Source organism: Diabrotica undecimpunctata, chromosome 4 (assembly GCF_040954645.1).
Source record: "Diabrotica undecimpunctata isolate CICGRU chromosome 4, icDiaUnde3, whole genome shotgun sequence".
In the NCBI taxonomy this organism is placed as follows: Eukaryota; Metazoa; Arthropoda; class Insecta; order Coleoptera; family Chrysomelidae; genus Diabrotica; species Diabrotica undecimpunctata.
In genome coordinates this window covers 93,471,360-93,492,565 of record NC_092806.1, presented here as the reverse complement: position 1 = coordinate 93,492,565, position 21,206 = coordinate 93,471,360, and the positions used below count along the sequence as shown (strand labels likewise).

General features: G+C 32.0%; 1 protein-coding gene across 1 annotated transcript in view; it reads right to left on the bottom strand.

The window, feature by feature from the left end:
- Positions 1-21,206, bottom strand: part of Cse1 (chromosome segregation 1) — a 239,371-nt gene that overhangs the window by 198,264 nt on the left and 19,901 nt on the right. The window contains exon 3 of the mRNA XM_072529922.1: positions 7,676-7,868. Coding sequence (XP_072386023.1) covers positions 7,676-7,868 — 193 coding nt within the window. The remainder of the gene's footprint in view (positions 1-7,675; positions 7,869-21,206) is intronic.

The following is a 21,206-nucleotide window of genomic DNA, read 5'->3' as shown; positions in this document are numbered from 1 at the left end:
GTGTGCAAGCAATTTATAAAAGCAAAGCGAATTAGATTTGGTTTCAAGATGTGGGCACTCAACTCCTACAATGGATATCTTCTACATTTTGAATTTTACCAAGGTAAAAAAAAAAGATATACACACCACAGTTTAGGAAACCTTTGGAAAACCTACCACTCCGCTGATAAAAATGTTCGAGCAGATACCACATATGGCATATCCTTATCATTTCTATTTGGATAATCTTTTCACTAATATAAACGTATTTAACTACTTGAAATTAAAACGATATATTACGGGGACCTTTAGGGATGACTGAATTCCTAAAACTTGTCCACTACCGAGAAAAAAAGAATTGAAAAATTTGGATCGTGGTAGTTTTGCTTCATGTATCAACAGCGATCATGGTATTTTGTTCATAAAATGGGTAGACAATAACGTTGTGGCTGCTGCATCTACATCTTATGGTGCTGCGCCTCTAGGAACTGTGCGTAGATATGGCAAAAAAGAAAAAATGTGCAAATTCCAAGCTTGCAAATCATTGCCAAATATATCAATAATATGGGAGGAACGGATTTAATGGAGCAAAACATCTCTACATATAGAATTGGAATCCATTCAAAGAAGTGGTGGTGGTGTATCTTCACATGACTTATTGATGCAAGTATTAGTAACAGCTGGACACTCTACAAGCACCACTACCCCAAGATTTCACAATTAGATTTCAGAATATGTATTGCTGTCATATCTTAAAAAATAAACAAATGCTCCAAAGCATGGAGGAAGAGCCAGTTCTTCGATATTTAGTGTCTCGCTTAATGGAATCTCAGACAATCTAAGGTACGATGGAAACAATCACCTTTTAATATATATACCTAACAACAAAAGACGTCGTTGTACAGGAGAGGAGTGTAGCAGTAGTACTCGAACAATGTGTAGCAAATGTGATGTCGGCATGTGTATAGACTGCAATTATACTTTTCATAAGAAGACATTCTAGTTACAATATAAATTTCATTGTGTTTCTTAAGAATTTATTTTATTTTAGTTACGGTACCGTAATGACTTAGCGTTACATTTATGTAACACTATATATTTTTTGTTAGTTAATAAGTTTTTGGGTTAAAAAATTGTTAATTTGTCTATTACTATACATATTTAATATACATTTTTAATAAAAATATGTTATTTTCTTTAATAAATTACAAAAAAATAACTAGGGTCATAATGGGTTAAACCAACATGCTTGAAACCTTGGTTTAAACCAACTGGTTTTTTGAGAAAAAAATATGTTTTGATCTTTTGTTGATTTTTTTCTCTCTGTTGTTAATATTATTCTAATACGAAAACTACAGCTTAATAAACTACAAATAAAAATTTGATATTTTAATTATTCTAATAATTAAAACAACTAATTTTACACTAGTATTATTTAAATTTTTCTTCATTTTGTTATCTTAACAAAAATGAAATAATTCAAGACCGGTACTGATGGAGATCCCTTTTGGGCGTTTCTATTTTATTTTATTATTTAACAATGTGGTTCTCCCGTCGCATCGTTCGCTGCTGGCGACGGCGCGGTTCATAGGATTCTCAACTTGATCTTCTGTGATTCCAGTGTAATAGTTTTGGCACTTAGTACTTATTTTACAGATTATATGCCTGTGTAGTGAGAGTAAGAGAATATGTCGGGTTTAAGTGAACGAAGACGTGATTTAGTATGGAATTCCTTTGAAAGTATTAAAATTAGCGACAGAAAAGGTGAAAAGGCAAAGTGTAAAAAATGTACGATAACTTTTCATGGGTCATGTATCAAGAATGAAAGAATCACTTAACCAAATGTTCTGGAAAGAATAATAATGATCATGACATTGAAGGTAAGAAAAAAAAATGCTTCAATTGCACTGTATCTTAATACTCTCTTCCTATACTATTTAAATGAACGTTATTAAATTAACATGGCAAATTAAAAACAATTAACAATAACAATTTTTTAAATTTTTGTACACGAATAATTGTATGATCTCGTTTTGATATTGTCCTATTTCTTCACTTGATACAAATTTTCAACAATGTCAGATGTATTTTAAATTTGACATGTGATGAGATCACAATAATACATTTTGATATTCCTGCATTTTTAAAATTTAAGATGGCAGAAGCAGAAGCATGACAAAAAAAAATAAAACCCAGATTTTTTTTTAATAGTTGAATATTGATTTTTTCTATTTTCTCTTCAGATATTCAAGAAACTGTGTCTTCTGATGGGGCTTCTCCTTCTTTCTCTTTCTCCTCTTCCGCATCCTTTGTTACAACCGAGAGAAACGGTAGTGCAGACACATGCAATGATATCCAGACCAAGTACTTCTTCTAACCCCCAATCATCTCAATTCGTAGCTCAAAAACGAAAAAGACGCAAAACTGAAAGTTCTATTGAATCTTTTCTTATCAAAACAACTACAAACGAAAAGGAGGCTCTACAGACTGTTTCAAGTTAAGAATTCACAACTGAACAGATAGGCCAGTGCATTTCTTACGGGCGTATGTTGCCAATAGTTCACGGGACTATGCAGGGCCGGCCGAAATAACCCATTCTTTATTTATATTCAAATTTTTATTTATATTTTCCAATGTTAATCAAATTTATTTTAAAAAGATAGGTACGTATCTATTTAATAAGCTTAACGACTACAATTACTTATAAATATGGTTACATTTTCAGGGAAGTGATTTTAAAGATTATTAGAAAAATGTCTTTATTAGTGGTTAAAATATTAGGTTTTACGCAATTGGTTAATTATTATGGCACAGGTAATTCTGACAGCTTAGGTGTCAACTCTCAAAATTATTTATAAAATATTACTTTCACAATAGTTAATAAATAGAAAGCAATAATAATTAAGATATTGTGCTTAAACTTCCATTATCGGGCAAGCCGGGCTAACAGGCCCTAACAGTAAACAATATTGATTACTTTATAATTGACTATTAATAGTTTTCTAATTCTCTTTATGTACTTAGTCATTCCAAACAATAGTGTCATTTGGAAAGCACATTTGGAAAGCAGACAGATTTATGAGTTATAGATAAATGAGCGGTATGTTTTTCAAAATAGTGTAATTAGGTGAAGTGGAGATTATATGTTTGTCTGTATACATAAGCCCAAACTGCCCGATTACGTTTTTAAATTCTTCTGCCCGGACAAGGGTTAAGGCATAACCATCGCGCACTCAAATCTCAAGTGTAAAAAATTATATTGTTAAAATGGATCCAGTTTTGCCGTTTAAAAGTGGTCAAATTTTACATCTGAGTGCTAAAAAAGTGATCTTAAACGTAGTGAGATACCACATTAATTTGCTTCGAGATGAAAGTCAACGTATTGTATTCGACAAAGTATCCGCGATGACAGGAGTGTCAGTTCGTACGATTCAAAAAATCGTACAGGAAGACAAAGAAGGTGAGCTTTCTGAGGTAAAAACAAACAGAAAAAGAACCCGTTGCCGAAACAACTCCAGAGACTATACTTACGATGAAGGTGTTCGTATCGGCGTTCGTCGAACAGTGCATAGTTTTTTTTTTGAAAACATTCCTCCTACTTTGAATCGTCTTCTGCCAAAAGTGAACCAAGACGAAAACTTGCCAAATTTTACCCGCAGTACAATGTACAGGTTGTTAAAAGACATGAACTTTGTTTATGCAAAACGTGATAAAAGTGCCGTGCTAATAGAACGTCCTGATATAATTGCATGGAGGCATGGATATTTAAGGGCCATTAAACAATATCGGGCTGAGGGCTATGACATTGTGTATTTGGATGAGTCATGGGTCAATGTGGGGCACTCGGTTTCCAGAGAATGGAAAGACAAAACCGTCACCTCGGCAAGAGATGCGTTCATAAAAGGGCTAAGTACTGGACTAAAGCATCCCACTCAGCGTGGACCACGTTTCATCCTTGTCCATGCCGGAAGTGAAAATGGTTTTGTAAACGGTGCTGAAATGTTTTTCCTTGCAAAAAAAAACAGCGCTGATTATCACGACGAAATGGACGGTCCGTGTTTTGAGAACTGGTTTGAAAACAAACTGTTGCCCAACTTAGTTCGAAAAACGGTTATTGTTATGGACAATGCTCCATATCATAGTGTAAAAACCGAGTTGTTGCCTAACCAATCGTGGAATAAGAATAACATTATGGACTGGTTAAGACAAAAAGACATATTTTTTGAAGAAAATTATCTGAAGTGCGAGCTTTTGGAGGTAGTCGCGCAATTTAAACAAAATTTTGATAATTACAAAATTGAAGAACTTTGTAAACAACAAAATAATGTCAAAGTGCTTCGTTTGCCTCCATACCATTGCGAATTAAATCCAATTGAAATGGTATGGAGCCAAGTAAAAAGGCATGTGGCCGTAAATAACAGCACCTTCAAAGCGAAGGATATGGAGGACCTCATAAAAAAAGCGTTTTCAAATGTTACGTCTGATAACTGGAAAAACTATATTCAACATGTAATGACTCTGGAGAAAAAATTTTGGGAAGTGGACGGTCTAATGGAAGACGTAACTCCCATAGTTATAGATTTATATGATAGTAGTGACAATTCCGATTTGGATATGGACGAAGAATGTACATAGTTTTTGATAATTGTAATATTGTAAATATATAAATGTCAAACTAAAAAACCAAATAATTTGTTACATTTCTATGGTTCTGTTGTATTTTTTTTAAAATATACAGAAGTTTTTATTGTTTTTTTATGTTTTTTACTGACACTAATAATATCTACCACAATACTCACTCAATTTGTTCATTAAACAATTAAGAATATTTTTAAGAGTCTGATGATGACCTAAGCCGAAATTTAATAAATAACTGTTGTGAGAAAAAGACATGTCTTTAATTTTTATTTTTCAAAAAAACAAAAAAAATTTAAAGTTACCTAAGTGAAAAAACGTCTAATGTGCAATATAACATGCAGTTCGGCCCTGCTTTTTCGCTGCAACTCCACTACTCTCGCCTATCTCAGTCTATCGGTAGTTCTGGCATCACCGCTTCCCATAAGGCTCCTTTATGAATTCTTAACTTGACACAGACAGTAGACAGACAAATAGCATGTTATATATTTGCTACAAATTCGTCATTTAGACATGTTGATCATCCACAGTTTTTTCGTCTCATTTAAAAACTTCTACCTGGTTACAAGCCACCTAGTCGAAGAGATATAAGCGAACACTTGCTTGACAATATTTCTGATGAGGAAATGCAAAAATTTCCCTCTTGCTAGGGGAGCGGCTAGATCTTGATATTACATATGGCTGCTCTGCACACATTTTAAACCTTCTGGCTAACAACTGCCAATCCTCCAATAGTATTGTTAAATACTTTCAGAATAATCATTCTGTAAATGCATGTTACCGCAAATGTGGAAATTTAAAATTTGTTGTACCCATTGAAGTGCGATGTGCATACAATGCGCAATTTTCTGGGATCTTATATTAAAGATTGGCCAACATTGCTTAAAATTTGCCAAGAAAATAGGCAGACGTTATAAATATACGTGTACAAAAGTAATACATGTACAATTAGTGATTATGTATGTGTATGGAAGGAGCTTGAAAAAAATTTCAGAAATATTGGAAATGAGGAGTGTATAAAAAAATTCAAAAGTCAGTACGACATATATATCATTAGAAACCTAATAGAAAGAAGCATATATACGGGGAAAAACTAGTATTAGCATTCATAGACTTAAGAGCAGCATTTGACACGATAGAAAGACATATTATAGGGAAATGCTTGAGGAAAATAAACGTACCTAATGCATTGATAAAAATTATAGACAGTACTTACAAAGAGGTAAAAGGAAGGGTACAAATAACAGGGGAAAGATCGGAAGCATTTAATTGGAAGAGAGGTATTAAACAAGGAGATAGTCTCAGCCCTTTGCTATTCATAATAGTAATGAACGAATTGATAAGAAACACTAGAGTCAGAACTAATCAACTACAGACAATAATAGGTTACCGCAGATTACAACCGGTAACAATAGAGTCCTTAATGTATGCAGACGACATAGTACTAATAGCAGATTCCGAGAATAAAATGCAGAAACTAATGGATATATGGGTAGAACAAATAGAAGAACTTAAAATGAAGATAAACGAGGAAAAAAGTAAGATAATGATAATCAGCGGCAAAGGAGATAAGGAAGATAATCAAATAAAGATAAAATGTAAAAACTCAGAATTGGAAATAGTAACAACTTACGAATACCTGGGAAGTATAACAACTAATGACGGAAAAAAAGACTGGGAAATAACAAATAAAGCAAAGAAATCAAACAAGTTATATTATGCGTTAGCCCCAATAATGGGAAAAAGAGAACTTGCACGAGAAACAAGAATAAAAATATATAACACAATAGTGATACCGACTGTGCTCTATGCAAATGAAAACTGGAAAATTCTGGAAAAACATAAGAGCAGGATAAACGCAATGGAGATGAGACATCTAAGAAGGATAGTTGGAAAGACAAAATGGGATAGATTAAGCAACAAGACTATTAAGAGAATGGCCAACCAGGAACCGATAATGAACAAAATAGCAAAGAGACAAATGGACTGGTATGGGCATCTGATGAGGATGCAATCCAATAGAATAACAAGAAAAATGTATGAAGCAAAAACATCGGAAAAAAAAGAGGCAGACCAAGAAAAAAATGGATACAGCAAGTAGTAGAGGCGGGAAAACTTAAACAAAAATCACTCGAGGAATTGAAAATAATGGCAGGAAACAGAAAAGAATGGAAGAGGTGGGTAAATGGAAATTAAAATAGCTAGCCCAAATCCGACACCCGGTTAGGGTAAAAGGAAGGGGAGAAAGAAAGAAAGAAAGAAAGTCAGTACGAAGTGACAATGACAGAAGCATATTTTTTATCATATATATGCTTCACCCAACGGAAAAATCTCCTTACTTAGATTTATCACATGAAGAGACATCAAAAACACTGGACTTCACAAAAGAAAAGTATCCTGAAATTGACGTTTTGCCAATAATTATAAAGTTTTAGGCAAAAAGTGTACCTTTTCAAAAACATTTTTTGAAAACAGTGTGACTTCAAAAGTGACAACGATTGAGTGGTGGAAAAGCCACAAAAATATTGATACTAGCATCATTAATGTTATTGAACAACTTCACATAGCACAAGCGTCTTCGGCTGGCGTTGAAAGAATTTTTTCTTCCTTTGGGCTAGTGTAGTCGAAACTTCGAAACAGGTTGGGTGCAGCAAAAGCCTCCAATCTTGTGTTTTTATTTAAAAATTTTAAATCTACCGCAAATGAAGAAAGTGAAGATAAATAAATTCTATTTTTGTATTTTCGAACTTAGTTATTTTGAATATTATTACGTTTGAAGATGTTTTTTTTTGTTAAATTAATTTTTCCTGTGTGTAAATAAAAATAAAAGTTGTATTAATCACGTTTTCAGTGTTTATTTTATTTTATAAAATAATTTATTCATGTTTAAAGTATTTAGACTTATAATACTTTGTATCAAATAAACCTGGTTGAAACCAAATAGACCTGGTTTAAACCAAATAAACCTGGTTTAAACCAAAAAACTGTTTTTTCGTTTTTTTTTTTTTTGGAAAAACATTGGTTTTTGCTAACCCTGAAAAGTATAGAATTCATAAAATACCTGTAGAAAACTTTTCAACCATTTGTGAGATTAATTCTGGCCACTTTAGAGGAAAATCAGTCTTTCCAATAATGCTAATGGCATCACTTAACTGTTTTTGAATTGATTCAGGTGAGCTTAACATTAAAGTAACTATCAAATTCTTTATTGCAACCCGATCAGATTCGTGAATCCTATCTACTCCATCTTCTTCCTAAAATGTACACAAACTTAATAAATAATTAGATTACATTATTATCATTTAATATCTTTTGTTTATGTTGGAAAATGAAGTAAGAAAATAATCAAACATTGAACAAAAAAAAAAGCAAAAGATTTTCATCAGATTGAATTATATATATGATGAAACAATGAAATATTAATGTTTTAACAAAATATAACAATATAGTGGAAGATTTTTGATAGCTTATTGAGCAGAGTAGTTAAAATCAGTAGAGATAGTAATAGGTACGTAAAAATAAAAAAGCAGCATGAGAAGAAAGATTCATAGAATTATTAGAAGCCAATGTAAGATGAATTGGGAAGTGTACCTTGGTAACTGCAAACAAAAACATGCAGGTACTCAAAAATATCAAAATTTAGAGACTTATAACACTACTTAGACATACTACAAAAGTATAACAGATTTTGACTTATAGACAGAAATGTGGAGAAACAGAAATATAAAAAGATGGATTTATGTGTCAGATCAAAAACACAATCAGGAAATAATCATAATAAAGTGTATAAGGTTTTTTGATGGGCTCTGGTTAAAATGTACTTTAATATTATGATAAATTAAATATACAACTAAGATTAGTTATTATTAGAAAAATTAATATAAAGTTTCAGAGTTGATCTAGAGAATTTTCTTTGTTAAGCAAGCAAGCTTAACAAGTCTTCAGTCTAAAATGTTTACTGCGAAAATCATATCAATAGGAGCATCCACAGAAATCTATCTCCTTTCATTATAAAAATGCTGTCAGGTGGTATTTAAGGGATGTTACAAGGTTTATTAAATATTTGGCGCTACTTTCATTTTAACACATTTATTTCTGTACGAATAGGTTAATGCTAATGCTATTCTAATATGTATAACAACAATAATACAATAATCACGTGTATTTATATCCAAATAGTCATGATTTCCTAAGGTTACTGAAATCTTTATACTACTTGTGAGTTTAAGTTCACACTTAAGATGAATAGATTTTATATTAAATATACATATATACAAACCATAATTGTTTATGTTATCTTATAAGTCTTTTGCGTTTTAATATTTAGGGGTTAAAACCTTAGCACATCTTGTACAATCACAATCTAAAGAATCTTACACTTATCAAGGAAAGCTTTTCTTTCTTATGGTGAAATCATCTCTTGTCCAATCAGTCAAAAACGTCACAAACTAAATAAAATTCCTTGTACAAACTGGTCACAATCTTACATAGATCAAATCAGGCAAAGGATTCACCCCAATCCCCAATCAGGTAAACACGTTACCATTCAAGATATAAATGGGTCATCTCTGCCTAAAGCCAACAGTGGTCCAGTGAACAATGTCCTGGTTAGAATCTCCAGAGAGTGAGTAAAAAGCTTGATTTAACAGACTTATATTATATATATATATATATATATATATATATATATATATATATATATATATTTGGAATATATTGGTTGAATAGCAGAGGTTTTATCGGTCAATAATTGGCAAATAAAAGTCGTCAACTACTTTATTGATTTATTCGAATACGTTTCGCTTTTATTTTTAAAAGCATCATCAGTTCACTACAAATAAAAAAGATTTTAGAATATAAGTAAACAACCCAACAGGGTTCATACTTACAAAAACAATTTGTAGGGTTTTTTTATAGATGTTATAAAAACTCTACGATAACTTAACATTAAAGATTAAAAACTAAACGAGAGAAACGAAACAAAAAAATACAAGTAAAACTGTAAGAACATTAGTTCATTTAATTTTAACTGATGGCTTCATTTGAATGTTGGTTTAAGCTCTTTCGAGGGTCAAACCATACTAATCTTTTCGATTGTTTTAAATCAGCTCTAGGATGTCATAATTTTCACATGTGGCTTATTGTTTGTTTTTTAAAGAAAAATGAATAAATGAATCCTTTTTTAATAAAAGGTCCGTCCCTGTTCCGCTTGCTAATTCCCTTAAGAATCGTAACCGCACCATGCATTCCAAAGAAACACATGGACGACAAATCCGACTTTAAAATCGGTGAAATTACATCCGAAAACACCAAGGCCCTATAAAAAGTAAGATCGCTGTAATTGATAAGCCTAATTAACATCAAAACATAGAAAACGAAACTCTGACCTTTGAAATTGCGACGTTGCCGTTGTGAGTAGACTTTCGGGGTAGACACAGAAAAATAACAACGGTTAATAAACATAAAATAAATACGGTAAACGCTGTCTTCTCTGAACTGTTGAGGTGGAAGACAGTGTTTTTCGCCGGAAAATGGAAAAATACATGAAAAATTTAGACAGTGATGATACACTTTCAGAAGGAGGGGCAAAAAGGAAGGACAGATATAAAGACAGCGAGGAAGAAGATAACATTTTCAGAAAGAGCAAGAAGTTCTCGAGAACACCAACAAAAACTCCAGAGAAAAAAAATGAGGCAACAAAAATTGATCAATTACTAATAATGGTGAGCCACCTCACCGATGATATTAAGGAAATAAAAAGAAATCAAAAAGAATGCAAGGAAACGATAGAAAAGCTCATAATGGAAAACAGAGAGCTGAGAAAAGAAAATTCAGAACTAAAACAAGAAAATATAGAGATCAAGGAGGAACTCAGAGAAATAACAAAAAACATGGAAGTTATGGAAAAACACCGACGAATAAATAACATAGTTATGTACGGCCTAAAGATAGACACATATGAGCAAGCAGGGTTAAAAGGAACAATCAATAATTTCATCAAACAACATATAGGGGTAGAGGTTAAAATGAGGAATGCTCACAAGTTAGGCGAAAAAACATGCCCAATTGAATTGGAAAACCAAGAAGAAAAAAGAAAAATAATGGAAAAAAAGCACAAGTTAAAAGAAATTAAAGGGTACAAAATATATATCAACGAAGATGCAACCATAAAAGAACGAGAAATACAGAAAACAATTAGAAACATTGCTCAAGAAGAAAGAAATAAAGGAAATGAAGTCAAGATTGGAGTAAAAAAAATATGGGTAAATAATAGCGAATGGAAGTGGAATGACAAAGAAGGCGCAATATGTAAAAAAACATAAAAAAACTAGCAACTAAATGTACTACTGGAATAAAGTTGACGAAACAAGCACAGAACAAGGTTAGCGATAATACAAAAAAATAGCGATAAGAAAAAAAATGATAACCGGACCAAAACACAAGAAAACATTACGAAAAGAACACTTACTTTTAGGAACATGGAATGTAAGAGGCACATATGGAGAAGGCAAACTTAAACACTTAGCGAGAGAAATCGAAAAGTTCCATTTTGACATAGTAGCTTTACAGGAGACGAAACAGCTGGGAAATGATATATTAGAAATAGAAGATACAATGTTTTTTAACAGCGGCGGAAAGAATCGAACGTTAGGCACAGGTTTTATGATAAGAAAAGAGCTAAAAGAAGCAATAGTAGAGTTTAAACCAGTATCAGACCGCATATGTAGTATCAGGTTCAAGAGAAAATACCAAAAAATCACCCTCATAAATATTCACGCGCCTTCAGAAGAAAAAGATAATGATGTCAAAGAATGTTTCTACAATGAATTAAACAGAACAATCGAAAATATACCCAGATATGATATGAAAATTATTCTAGGCGACGCAAATGCCAAAATAGGGAAGGAAGAAGTATTTAGACCGACAATAGGGAAATATAGTAAACACAATGAAATTAATGAGAACGGACAATTCCTGATAGATTTCGCAAGAGAAAAAAATATGATCATAATGAGCACATATTTCGAAAGAAAAGAAATACACAAGGAAACATGGATATCGCCAGATAGAAAGACTAAAAACCAAATAGACCACGTGCTCATCGAAAAAGAAGAACAGCAATGTATAAAGAAGATAAGAACATACAAAGGACCAGACGCCGACTCAGATCATTACATGGTGGGCATCAAAATTAAGCAACTGATACCAGAAAACAAAAACAAAATAAAAAAAAAGAAATGAATACATAACCCAATTCGATTAGCAACAAAGAAAGAGCAAGAAATATACGAGGAAACAATGGAAAGAGAACTAAAAAAGATACAAATAGAAGAGCAAACTGAGAACAAATGGGAAAACATAAAGCAAATAATGAACAAAGCAGCAAAAGAATGTAATAAACAAGAGAATAAAAAGAGGAAAGTCTGGTTCGACATAGAGTGCCAAAAAGAAATAGAAATAAGAAAATCATTAAGGATGGAAATGATCACGAAAGAAACAACAGAGACAAAGAATAGATATAGGGAGCAAAGACAAAAAGTAAAGAGCGTGCTGAGAGAAAAGAAGAGAAAACACATAGAAAATAAGCTAAAAGAAATAGAAGAGAATTACAGAAATAAAAAAATAAAAAACCTATATCAAGGTGCTAGAAATGAAAAAAAAAGGTTTCCAACAAAAACCCATATTCGTTAAAAACAAAGCAGGAAATAATATAAGCGGGGAAGCAGAAATAGCCGAAAGATGGAAAGAGTATTTTGATGAATTACTAAATGGCAATAATAAGTCAAACCAAAGAGAATGTATGGAAGCAGAAGCAAGAATCGAACACTTAGAAGACATAAAAGATAATTCACCCAGCAAAGAACAAATCGAGGAAATCATAAAAAATCTGAAAAACAACAAATCCCCTGGAAGCGATAACATAACAGCAGAGATGATGAAATATGGTGGAAAACTGCTAAATAATTGGATATACAAGATCATAAAGGAGATATGGATAAAAGAACGAATACCAGAAGATTGGAAGGAAGCCATTATTTGCCCATTACACAAAAAAGGAGACAAAACAGAATGCAGTAATTACAGAGGAGTAGCGTTACTAAATACCGTATATAAAATCCTATCAAAATCCATAAAAGATAAGCTAGACAAAGAAGTTGAAAATATAATAGGCGAATATCAGTGCGGATTTAGACGAGGGAGAAGCACAACGGACCAAGTATTAATAATCAGAGAATTACAAGCAGAAAGTGTGAAAATTATGACATCCTAGAGCTGATTTAAAACAATCGAAAAGATTAGTGTGGTTTGACCCTCGAAAGAGCTTAAACCAACATTCAAATGAAGCCATCGGTTAAAATAAATTAAATGAACAAATGTTCTTACAGTTTTACTTGTAATTTTTTGTTTCGTTTCTCTCGTTTAGTTTTTAATCTTTAATGTTAAGTTATCGTAGAGTTTTTATACCATCTATAAAAAAACCCTACAAATTGTTTTTGTAAGTTTGAACCCTGTTGGGTTGTTTACTTATATTCTAAAATCTTTTTTATTTGTAGTGAACTGATGATGCTTTTAAAAATAAAAGCGAAACATATTCGAATAAATCAATAAAGTAGTTGACGACTTTTATTTGCCAATTATTGACCGATAAAACCTCTGCTATTCAACCATTGAATATATTCCAAATATATATATATATATATATATATATATATATATATATATATATATATATATATATATATATATATATATATATAGTGAGTGAGTGAAAAGCTTGATTTAACAGACTTATATATAAGTATATAAGCCAGGTTCCTACAGCCTCTGCCTCTTCTCGCATTTCGACCGCCATCGTTTTCTGTCCACCCATTCGTCTTCTTTGATGGCTTTATCTCTCATTATGTGCCGTACATTTTCTTCCCAGGCAACTGAAGGTCATCTCCTTTTTCTTCTTCTTTGTTGTGGTATGTAATTTAAAGCTTTCTTTGGCCATCTATCTTCATTCATTCGCTTCACGTGACCATACCACACTAGTTGTCTCGTTCCAATTGTGTCTCCACTGGAATATACAGCATTTGCCCTCCTTCTAATATCTTCATTCCTGATATGATCTTTTTGGATACACCACACGTTCTCCTTAGAAAATCCATTTCTACTACTTCTATTCTTTTTCTATCTTTATTCGTGATCTGCCAAACTTCTGCTCCATAAGTCATAATAGGCTCTACGAAGGTTCGATAGATTGTCAATTTCGTTTCTTGTCTAATATGTTTAGACCATAGTAGAGAGCTTAGAATGTTTACCGCTTTTTTTCCCTGCTGCGTTCTGTTTTCGATGTCTCTTTTGGTAGTGCCTTCTTTAGATATTATAGATCCGAGATATTTATATTCATTGCATGTTTTTGTGTGTCTAATTTCTAACTCTGGGTCTTCTTCATCATCTCCTATTTTAAGATACTCTGTCTTTGACATATTCATATTGAGACCCCATTTTTTTATTCTTTCTATAGTTTTCTAAACATGTAGTCCATATCTTCCTCATCATTCGCTACGACTACCTGATCATCTGCGAAAAATAAAGTTGTTTACTCACCGCCTATGTCTATTCTCATTCCGGATACTTATTTCCTCCACTGCTCTAGCGATGATTGAATATTTATTTTAAATAAGGTCGGAGATAGACAACATCCTTGTTTAAGCCCCTTTGTTATTGGAAATGATTCAGATATAAAGTTTCCTTCTTTAACGGCACTTTTTGCATTTTTGTATATATTTGCGATAGCATCCACATACTTTCTACTGAGACCTACTTTCGTCAATGTTTGAAACAGTTTTTTCAAAGGTACCGTATCGTATGCCTTCTCTAAATCTACACACAATAGGAGGGTAGATAGATTCCTTGCCTTTTGTTTTTCCATTAGGTGCTGCAGAACGAATATACCATGTTGATATTCTGTTATTCCCCTATAATTAGAGCATTTGCGTTTATCCCCTTTCTTGAATATTGAGTTGATCTATCCAACATTCCAATTATCAGGGATATTTTGTCATTTTAAGCATTTTATAATTTTAACTCAATTCAATAAATTTATGAAAAACAAAACATGAATTGATTCAATTAGTATTCTATTCTAAAAAATTTTAATTACGGACAACAGACTAACTTCCTTCGCTTGTTTAAATGTTATCTCAGGGTTTCTCTGCGTTCTAGAAATACCTTTACCTTGTAATCGTGTTAAAATATGTAACAGAAGTAAAAGGAAAATAAAAGAGATGTCAAATGAAAAAAATAATTCAAATATGTTGATTAAATACCTCGCAAACAAGTTTATTACACATATAAGAATGTGAAAATAATACCAAATGTGGATATCGTTATACTCTATTTTGACAGTTGAGAAACTGCGCAGTCCAGATTTAATCCCCTTTATTTAATTTCCTATACTAGTTTTCTAAGCTTATAAACAATTCTTCTTCTTGTAGTGCGGATGTCGAAATTGCCATGATGTCGCCAACATCCGAAATGGAATTTCATCATGGCAATCTGTATTTTGCAAACTGCGGCTCTGAAAAGATTTGTGGTTGTTGTATTGAACCACGTACGTAGATTTTTCAGCCAGGAAATTCTTCGCCTTCCTGGTACGCGTTTTCCTTCTATTTTTTTTTTTGAAGAATTAATTGCAGCAACCCATATCTTTCGCTGCTCCTCATGATGTGACCGAGGTATTCAATTTTGGCTGTTTTTATTATGGTTACCAACTCTTTTCCTTTTTGCATTCTTAATAAAACGTCCTGGTTAGTAACGTGGTCGGTATAGGATATCTTCAGGATTCTACGATTAAGTCACATTTCGAAAGCCTCAATTTTCTTATGTGAGAGTCTACGACTCAACTCCGTACAACAGTATAGGAAAGATATAACATAGTACTAACCTGATTTTTATGGGTACTGATAAATCGTGGCATTTAAATAGCTTAGACATTTTTTGAAATGCAGATCTTGCTTTCTGTATCCTAGATTTTATTTCTAGGGAATGGTCCCGATTTTCATTGACGTTCGTACCGAGGTAGGTGTTTGCTTTTACCCTTTCTATTGGTTGACCATTCACACTGATTCTTTCAATTTGCTGTTCCTTCTTAGAGATCATCATAAATTTTGTTTTCTTAATGTTCAGTGAAAGTTCATATTTCTGACTCACTTCTGTGGTTCTATTCATTAAATCCGGCTTCATAGCTGTCAGTGAATACCACCGTATCATCCGCGTATCTAATGTTATTGATACATTCTCCGTTAATTCGAATTCCGGCTGTAACATCTACTGCTTCTTGACAGATTTCCTCAGAGTATATGTTAAACAGCAAGGGTGGTAATATACATCCCTGTCGGACCCCACGCTTGATTTTGATATCATCGGATTCTCCTGCTTCTGTACGGATAGACGATGTTTGATTCTAGTAAAGATTGCTATAATTCTTATATCACAGTTGTTTATTTCAATGCTTCCAAATGCTTTATGGTAATCAATGAAGCATGCATAAATATCGCAATATATAAACAATTAAACAAACTTTATGAATTTTATTTATTAACAATTCTATTTCAAAATTTCTTTTGCTGTGATATTGTTCAAAAGAATGCCCTGGACCCTCTTGTCGAACTCGTTGGCTAACCACCTGCCTTAGATCTGCTCCCAAAAACCCAATTTCTCGTCCGAAACGAATTCCTCTACCCTCTGAATATTAAGTTCTTCCGATGCAAGTATTATTTGTCGTACTTACAGATACTGTTACTATCAAAACTGCTTTACTTCTCTTAGTCAGCATACAAAGAAACCAAAACAACTTCCACTTTTTTTTTAATGAACACTTTCGAAAAACAAATTATTTGTTTTCTTAACACAAAATTAAACTTTTTACCGGAAAAACCTTTCGGTATATAAAATTCTCTCTACTTCGATGTTACTCTTTCCACGGCACAGCAACAGATGATTCTCATTTCAATAATACATCAAACATCCACAGACATCAATCTCAACCCAAAGACTCAGACCTCATCATACGAAAGCTTTTCTTCCTTACATCTATGGTGTCACTGACAAAATCGACAAAATTCTTAAATCAAGAGGAATAAAGACAATCTTTACCCACCAACAAAAACTTCCATCTCTTGTCCGATCAATCAAAAAACAACATTCCAAATGAACAACTGTCTTACAATCTACTTCATAAATGTTCGCGCCAACCCCCGTGCTAACCACGTCACCATTGACGGTATAAATGAACCGTCCACTGTTCCCAGTAGAAGTAATACATTGGTTAGTGATTAGTGTAGTAGTAGCTGGGGACTCGGGAGACTAAGATCTCAGAAGCCCTGAAGAAGACAGCAAAGAGGATGTCGAAAATGATAATTGACGCGGTTCAACCCGGAAGACTGTTGAGTTTAATATTTCATATATATATATATATATATATATATATATATATATATATATATATATATCCTCTAAAATAACAGCTGAACTGGTAGATGAAAAAGGGGGGTTGAGGTTAATTGGGTATACAGCTGATTAAAAGCCAAGTGTACTCTGTTTAACAATTCATTATATTTCGCCAATTTTCATTGGCATCATCAGATGAGAGCTACAATTATTTAAAACATGGTAAAATACAATTTAATAATAGTTTGTTGTTTATATACTTACTTAATTGAGGTTAATGGCAGTGCGATTTATTTTAATACCATCAAGTAAAATTTTTTTGTTGGAATAATGTTGATTGTAGTTGATGTTGATTACAAATTAAAATATAGGAAACAAATACAATTTAAATTAAAAATAAAACAGACACAACGTTTAGTTCGGTAAATGTCATTAAGGTTAAGTACTAGAACTATCAAATATCGAATGTTATTAATTGACTTTTGTGAAGATGATTAGTTCCATGGTGTTAATATATATATATATATATATATATATATATATATATATATATATATATATATATATATATATATATATATATATATATAAGAAAAAAGAATTAATTTGTAAGAATTTTATATATATATATATATATATATATATATATATATATATATATATACAGTATGTAAAAGCCAAATGGAATAAATTCATTATTTAGGTTACTGTACATATTTATAGAAAATTCCAAAACACGTCAAATTTAAATTATAACTTGACATTCTTTAACGTGAAAATACAACCCCTAACTTCAACCCCCTTAGAATGACAGGTACAACCCCCAATTTTTTAAATAGGAAGTATAGGCTTGTGATATATCGTTTGAAAGGTCTTTTCATTCTCCATTCAAAAATGTTGTTGCTTTCAAGTTTATTAAGATTAATTAAGATAAAATAAATTAAAATCATGTGGTTACCGAAATTCGCTAAAATATACTCAAAACTTATTTCCCGTTTAGGTCTTGATAATGAGAAAGTGAACAAAAACCATAGCAATGTGGTTTTTACATGGTAACCATTAAAAAACTTTTAATGGTTACCATGGTTACCATGGAAAAAGAATTTCCGTGGCAACGTTATTTTAACAAGCATTAGGAAATTGTTTTATTTAAGTTGTCAGTATTTTAATTTAAGTAAAAAGTTCGTTCAATTCAATTCTGAAAAATGATTAGATTAACGGAAATGCATAAAATAACAGTTTTACAAATGATTGGTTACGGAGATAACATCCGAACATACAGGAAGTAACTCGCCTATTTCATGAGAAATTTCCTAATTTACCGCCTATATCCCAAGGAACAATAAGTAAAATAGAGAAGCAGTTTCGGGAGTTTGGTCATGTAAGGCAGATAAAAAAAGCAGCTGCCAATGCACTGAGTGATGAACTCAAATTAGATGTGTTGCTTGAGTTTCAGGAAAATCCACATACATCGAGTAGACAGGCATCCACTACATTCAATGCTAGCCATACATCGATAGTAAACATATTAAAAGAAAATAAATTGCATCCCTATAAGATGATACCTACTCAGGAGCTCATGGAAGACGATTTTGATAGGAGATCTTGTTTTTGTGAGCAAATGATGGACATGTTGGATAACAATATTATCCAATTAGAAGACGTTATGTTTTCTGATGAGTGTACTTTTTCACTTAACGGTCATGCTAATCGGCAAAATTGCCGCTACTGGGCCACGGAAAATCCTCACTGGATGAGAGAAGAACACACTCAATACCCTCAAAAGGCTAATGTTTGGGCAGGGATTGTAGGAAACAATATCATTGGTCCCTTTTTCATTGAGGGCAACTTGAATGGCAACAATTATTTGGCACAACTTCAAAATGATGTCATTCCAAAGTTGGCAAATTTATATCCTGATCCAGGAAACCCTCAAGTTCCAGCGAATACGATATAGTTTCAGCAGGATGGAGCACCACCACATTACCAACTTAATGTCCGGCAGTACCTCGATACAATATTTCCCAATCGGTGGATAGGGAGGCGAGGATCGATTGAATGGCCAGCGCGATCACCTGATCTTACATTATTAGATTTCTTTTTATGGGGATATGTGAAGAACCATGAGGTCGATCACGCCTGTTATGTTAAATAATGTTAGAAGACAGTTTTATTTGAGATTAGGATGTTGCCAAGACGTTCGCGGTGACCATTTTGAACATCTACTTCATTAACATTCATAGTTCTTTTTCGTGTTCTACATTTTATTACGTTTTGCATTACATTTTAGTTTTTGATTGTATTGTAGCGAATTTCGGTAACCACATGATTTTAATTTATTTTATCTTAATTAATCCTAATAAACTTGAAAGCGACACATTTTTAAATGGAGAATGAAAAGACCTTTCAAACGATATATCATAAGCCTATACTTCCTATTTTAAAAATTGGGGGTTGTACCTGGGGGTTGCATTTTCACGTTAAAGAATGTCAAGTTATAATTTAAATTTGACGTTTTTCGGGATTTTTTATAAATATGTACAGTAACCTAAATAATGAATTTATTCCATTTGGCTTTTACACACTGTATATATATATATATATATATATATATATATATATATATAATATATATATATATATATACAGTATACTCCCTCTATAACGAACACGGTTATTACGAGGTTTCGCTTATAACGAGGTACATTAGATGTCCCGTGAAATTTCTATTGAACTATAACCCTCTATAGCGAGGTAAATTTGCTTATAACGAGAGGAAATAAGATTGAAAAAACGTGTTTTTTACGTTTTGGCCCGGCCGTAGCTATAAATAAATACCCTTTTTAACTGCGGGCCGCCCGCAATAAACTTCTTATAATTTATGATTCTTAGTCGGAAATGTAAAATTTATGATTCATAAGTGTCATTGTAGGGGATTGACCATTCACATCTAATAATATGGGTCCTAATAGACAAGATGTGAAAGGGTTTTAAAGGTTGTCAGAAACTTTATCCAAGGACAAAATGCAAATGAAGAAGCATAAAACTGTTTCACATCTTTAGAAAATATGATAGATAGAATACTGGACAATTTAAAGCTTAAAAATACGGTTTATACATATTTACAGAATACAGATTTTTTGTTTTAACGTATATCATTGACAATAAAAGTAAACAACTCTTTTTTGTTTTAAATCATTTCATTGACAGTAAAAGTAAACAACTTTGTTTTAAAAACGCCATTCAAACAATATTTATTAGCATCTTATATTGCTCCGAATGGCTTCACTATAGAAAGTTAATGTTTTAGAAAACTACATATTCATATGTATGCACAGTATTATTGTTGTTGGATATAACGAGATCCGCTTATAACGAGGTAATTAGTCTGCCATTTCAGTTCTCGTTATAGAGGGAGTCTACTGTATATATATACATATATATATATATATACATATACATATATATACATATACATATATATACATATATATACATATATATATATATATATATATATATATATATATATATATATATATATACAAAATGTAGAATATTTTGAAATTTTACAATTTTTTTTGTAGTCATTATTATTTCAAAATAATTTTAGATTACTGATGTTACTCATATAATAGGCTGATGTACTTAATCGTTTGAAATATTTTGACATTTATACAGAGTTTAGTGTCATTCTTGCATTTTAGCATAAAAAACCTTACTAATTAGGTTATTTTAATTTAATTTATTAAGTTTAATTAAATATTTTATGATAGATTGATGATTTTTAATAGTTTTGATTTAACTAAGTTTAAACAAGTATGTCTCCAATTCGACACTGCGATGAAGCCCAAGCAGCACAGATTGTAATTTTGTACAAGGAAACATATACACAAAAATATATCAGGAGAAGTAAATCTACGGTTTCGAATACTTTAAAAAGGTACCACGAGACAGGAAATCTGAAGACCTGATAAAGGACGCCCCGAAGGACAACCGAAATTGATGGCCGTTTTTTTGGATCTTAATATCGCTCATTGACGTCGATGCCCCTCAGAAATGAGCTACTAAAAATGTTACGCAAGTTAATGTGTTTTACTTATATCAGCCCAAATCAATTGACTGCATTCCCCAAGAATAAAAAAAATTACATA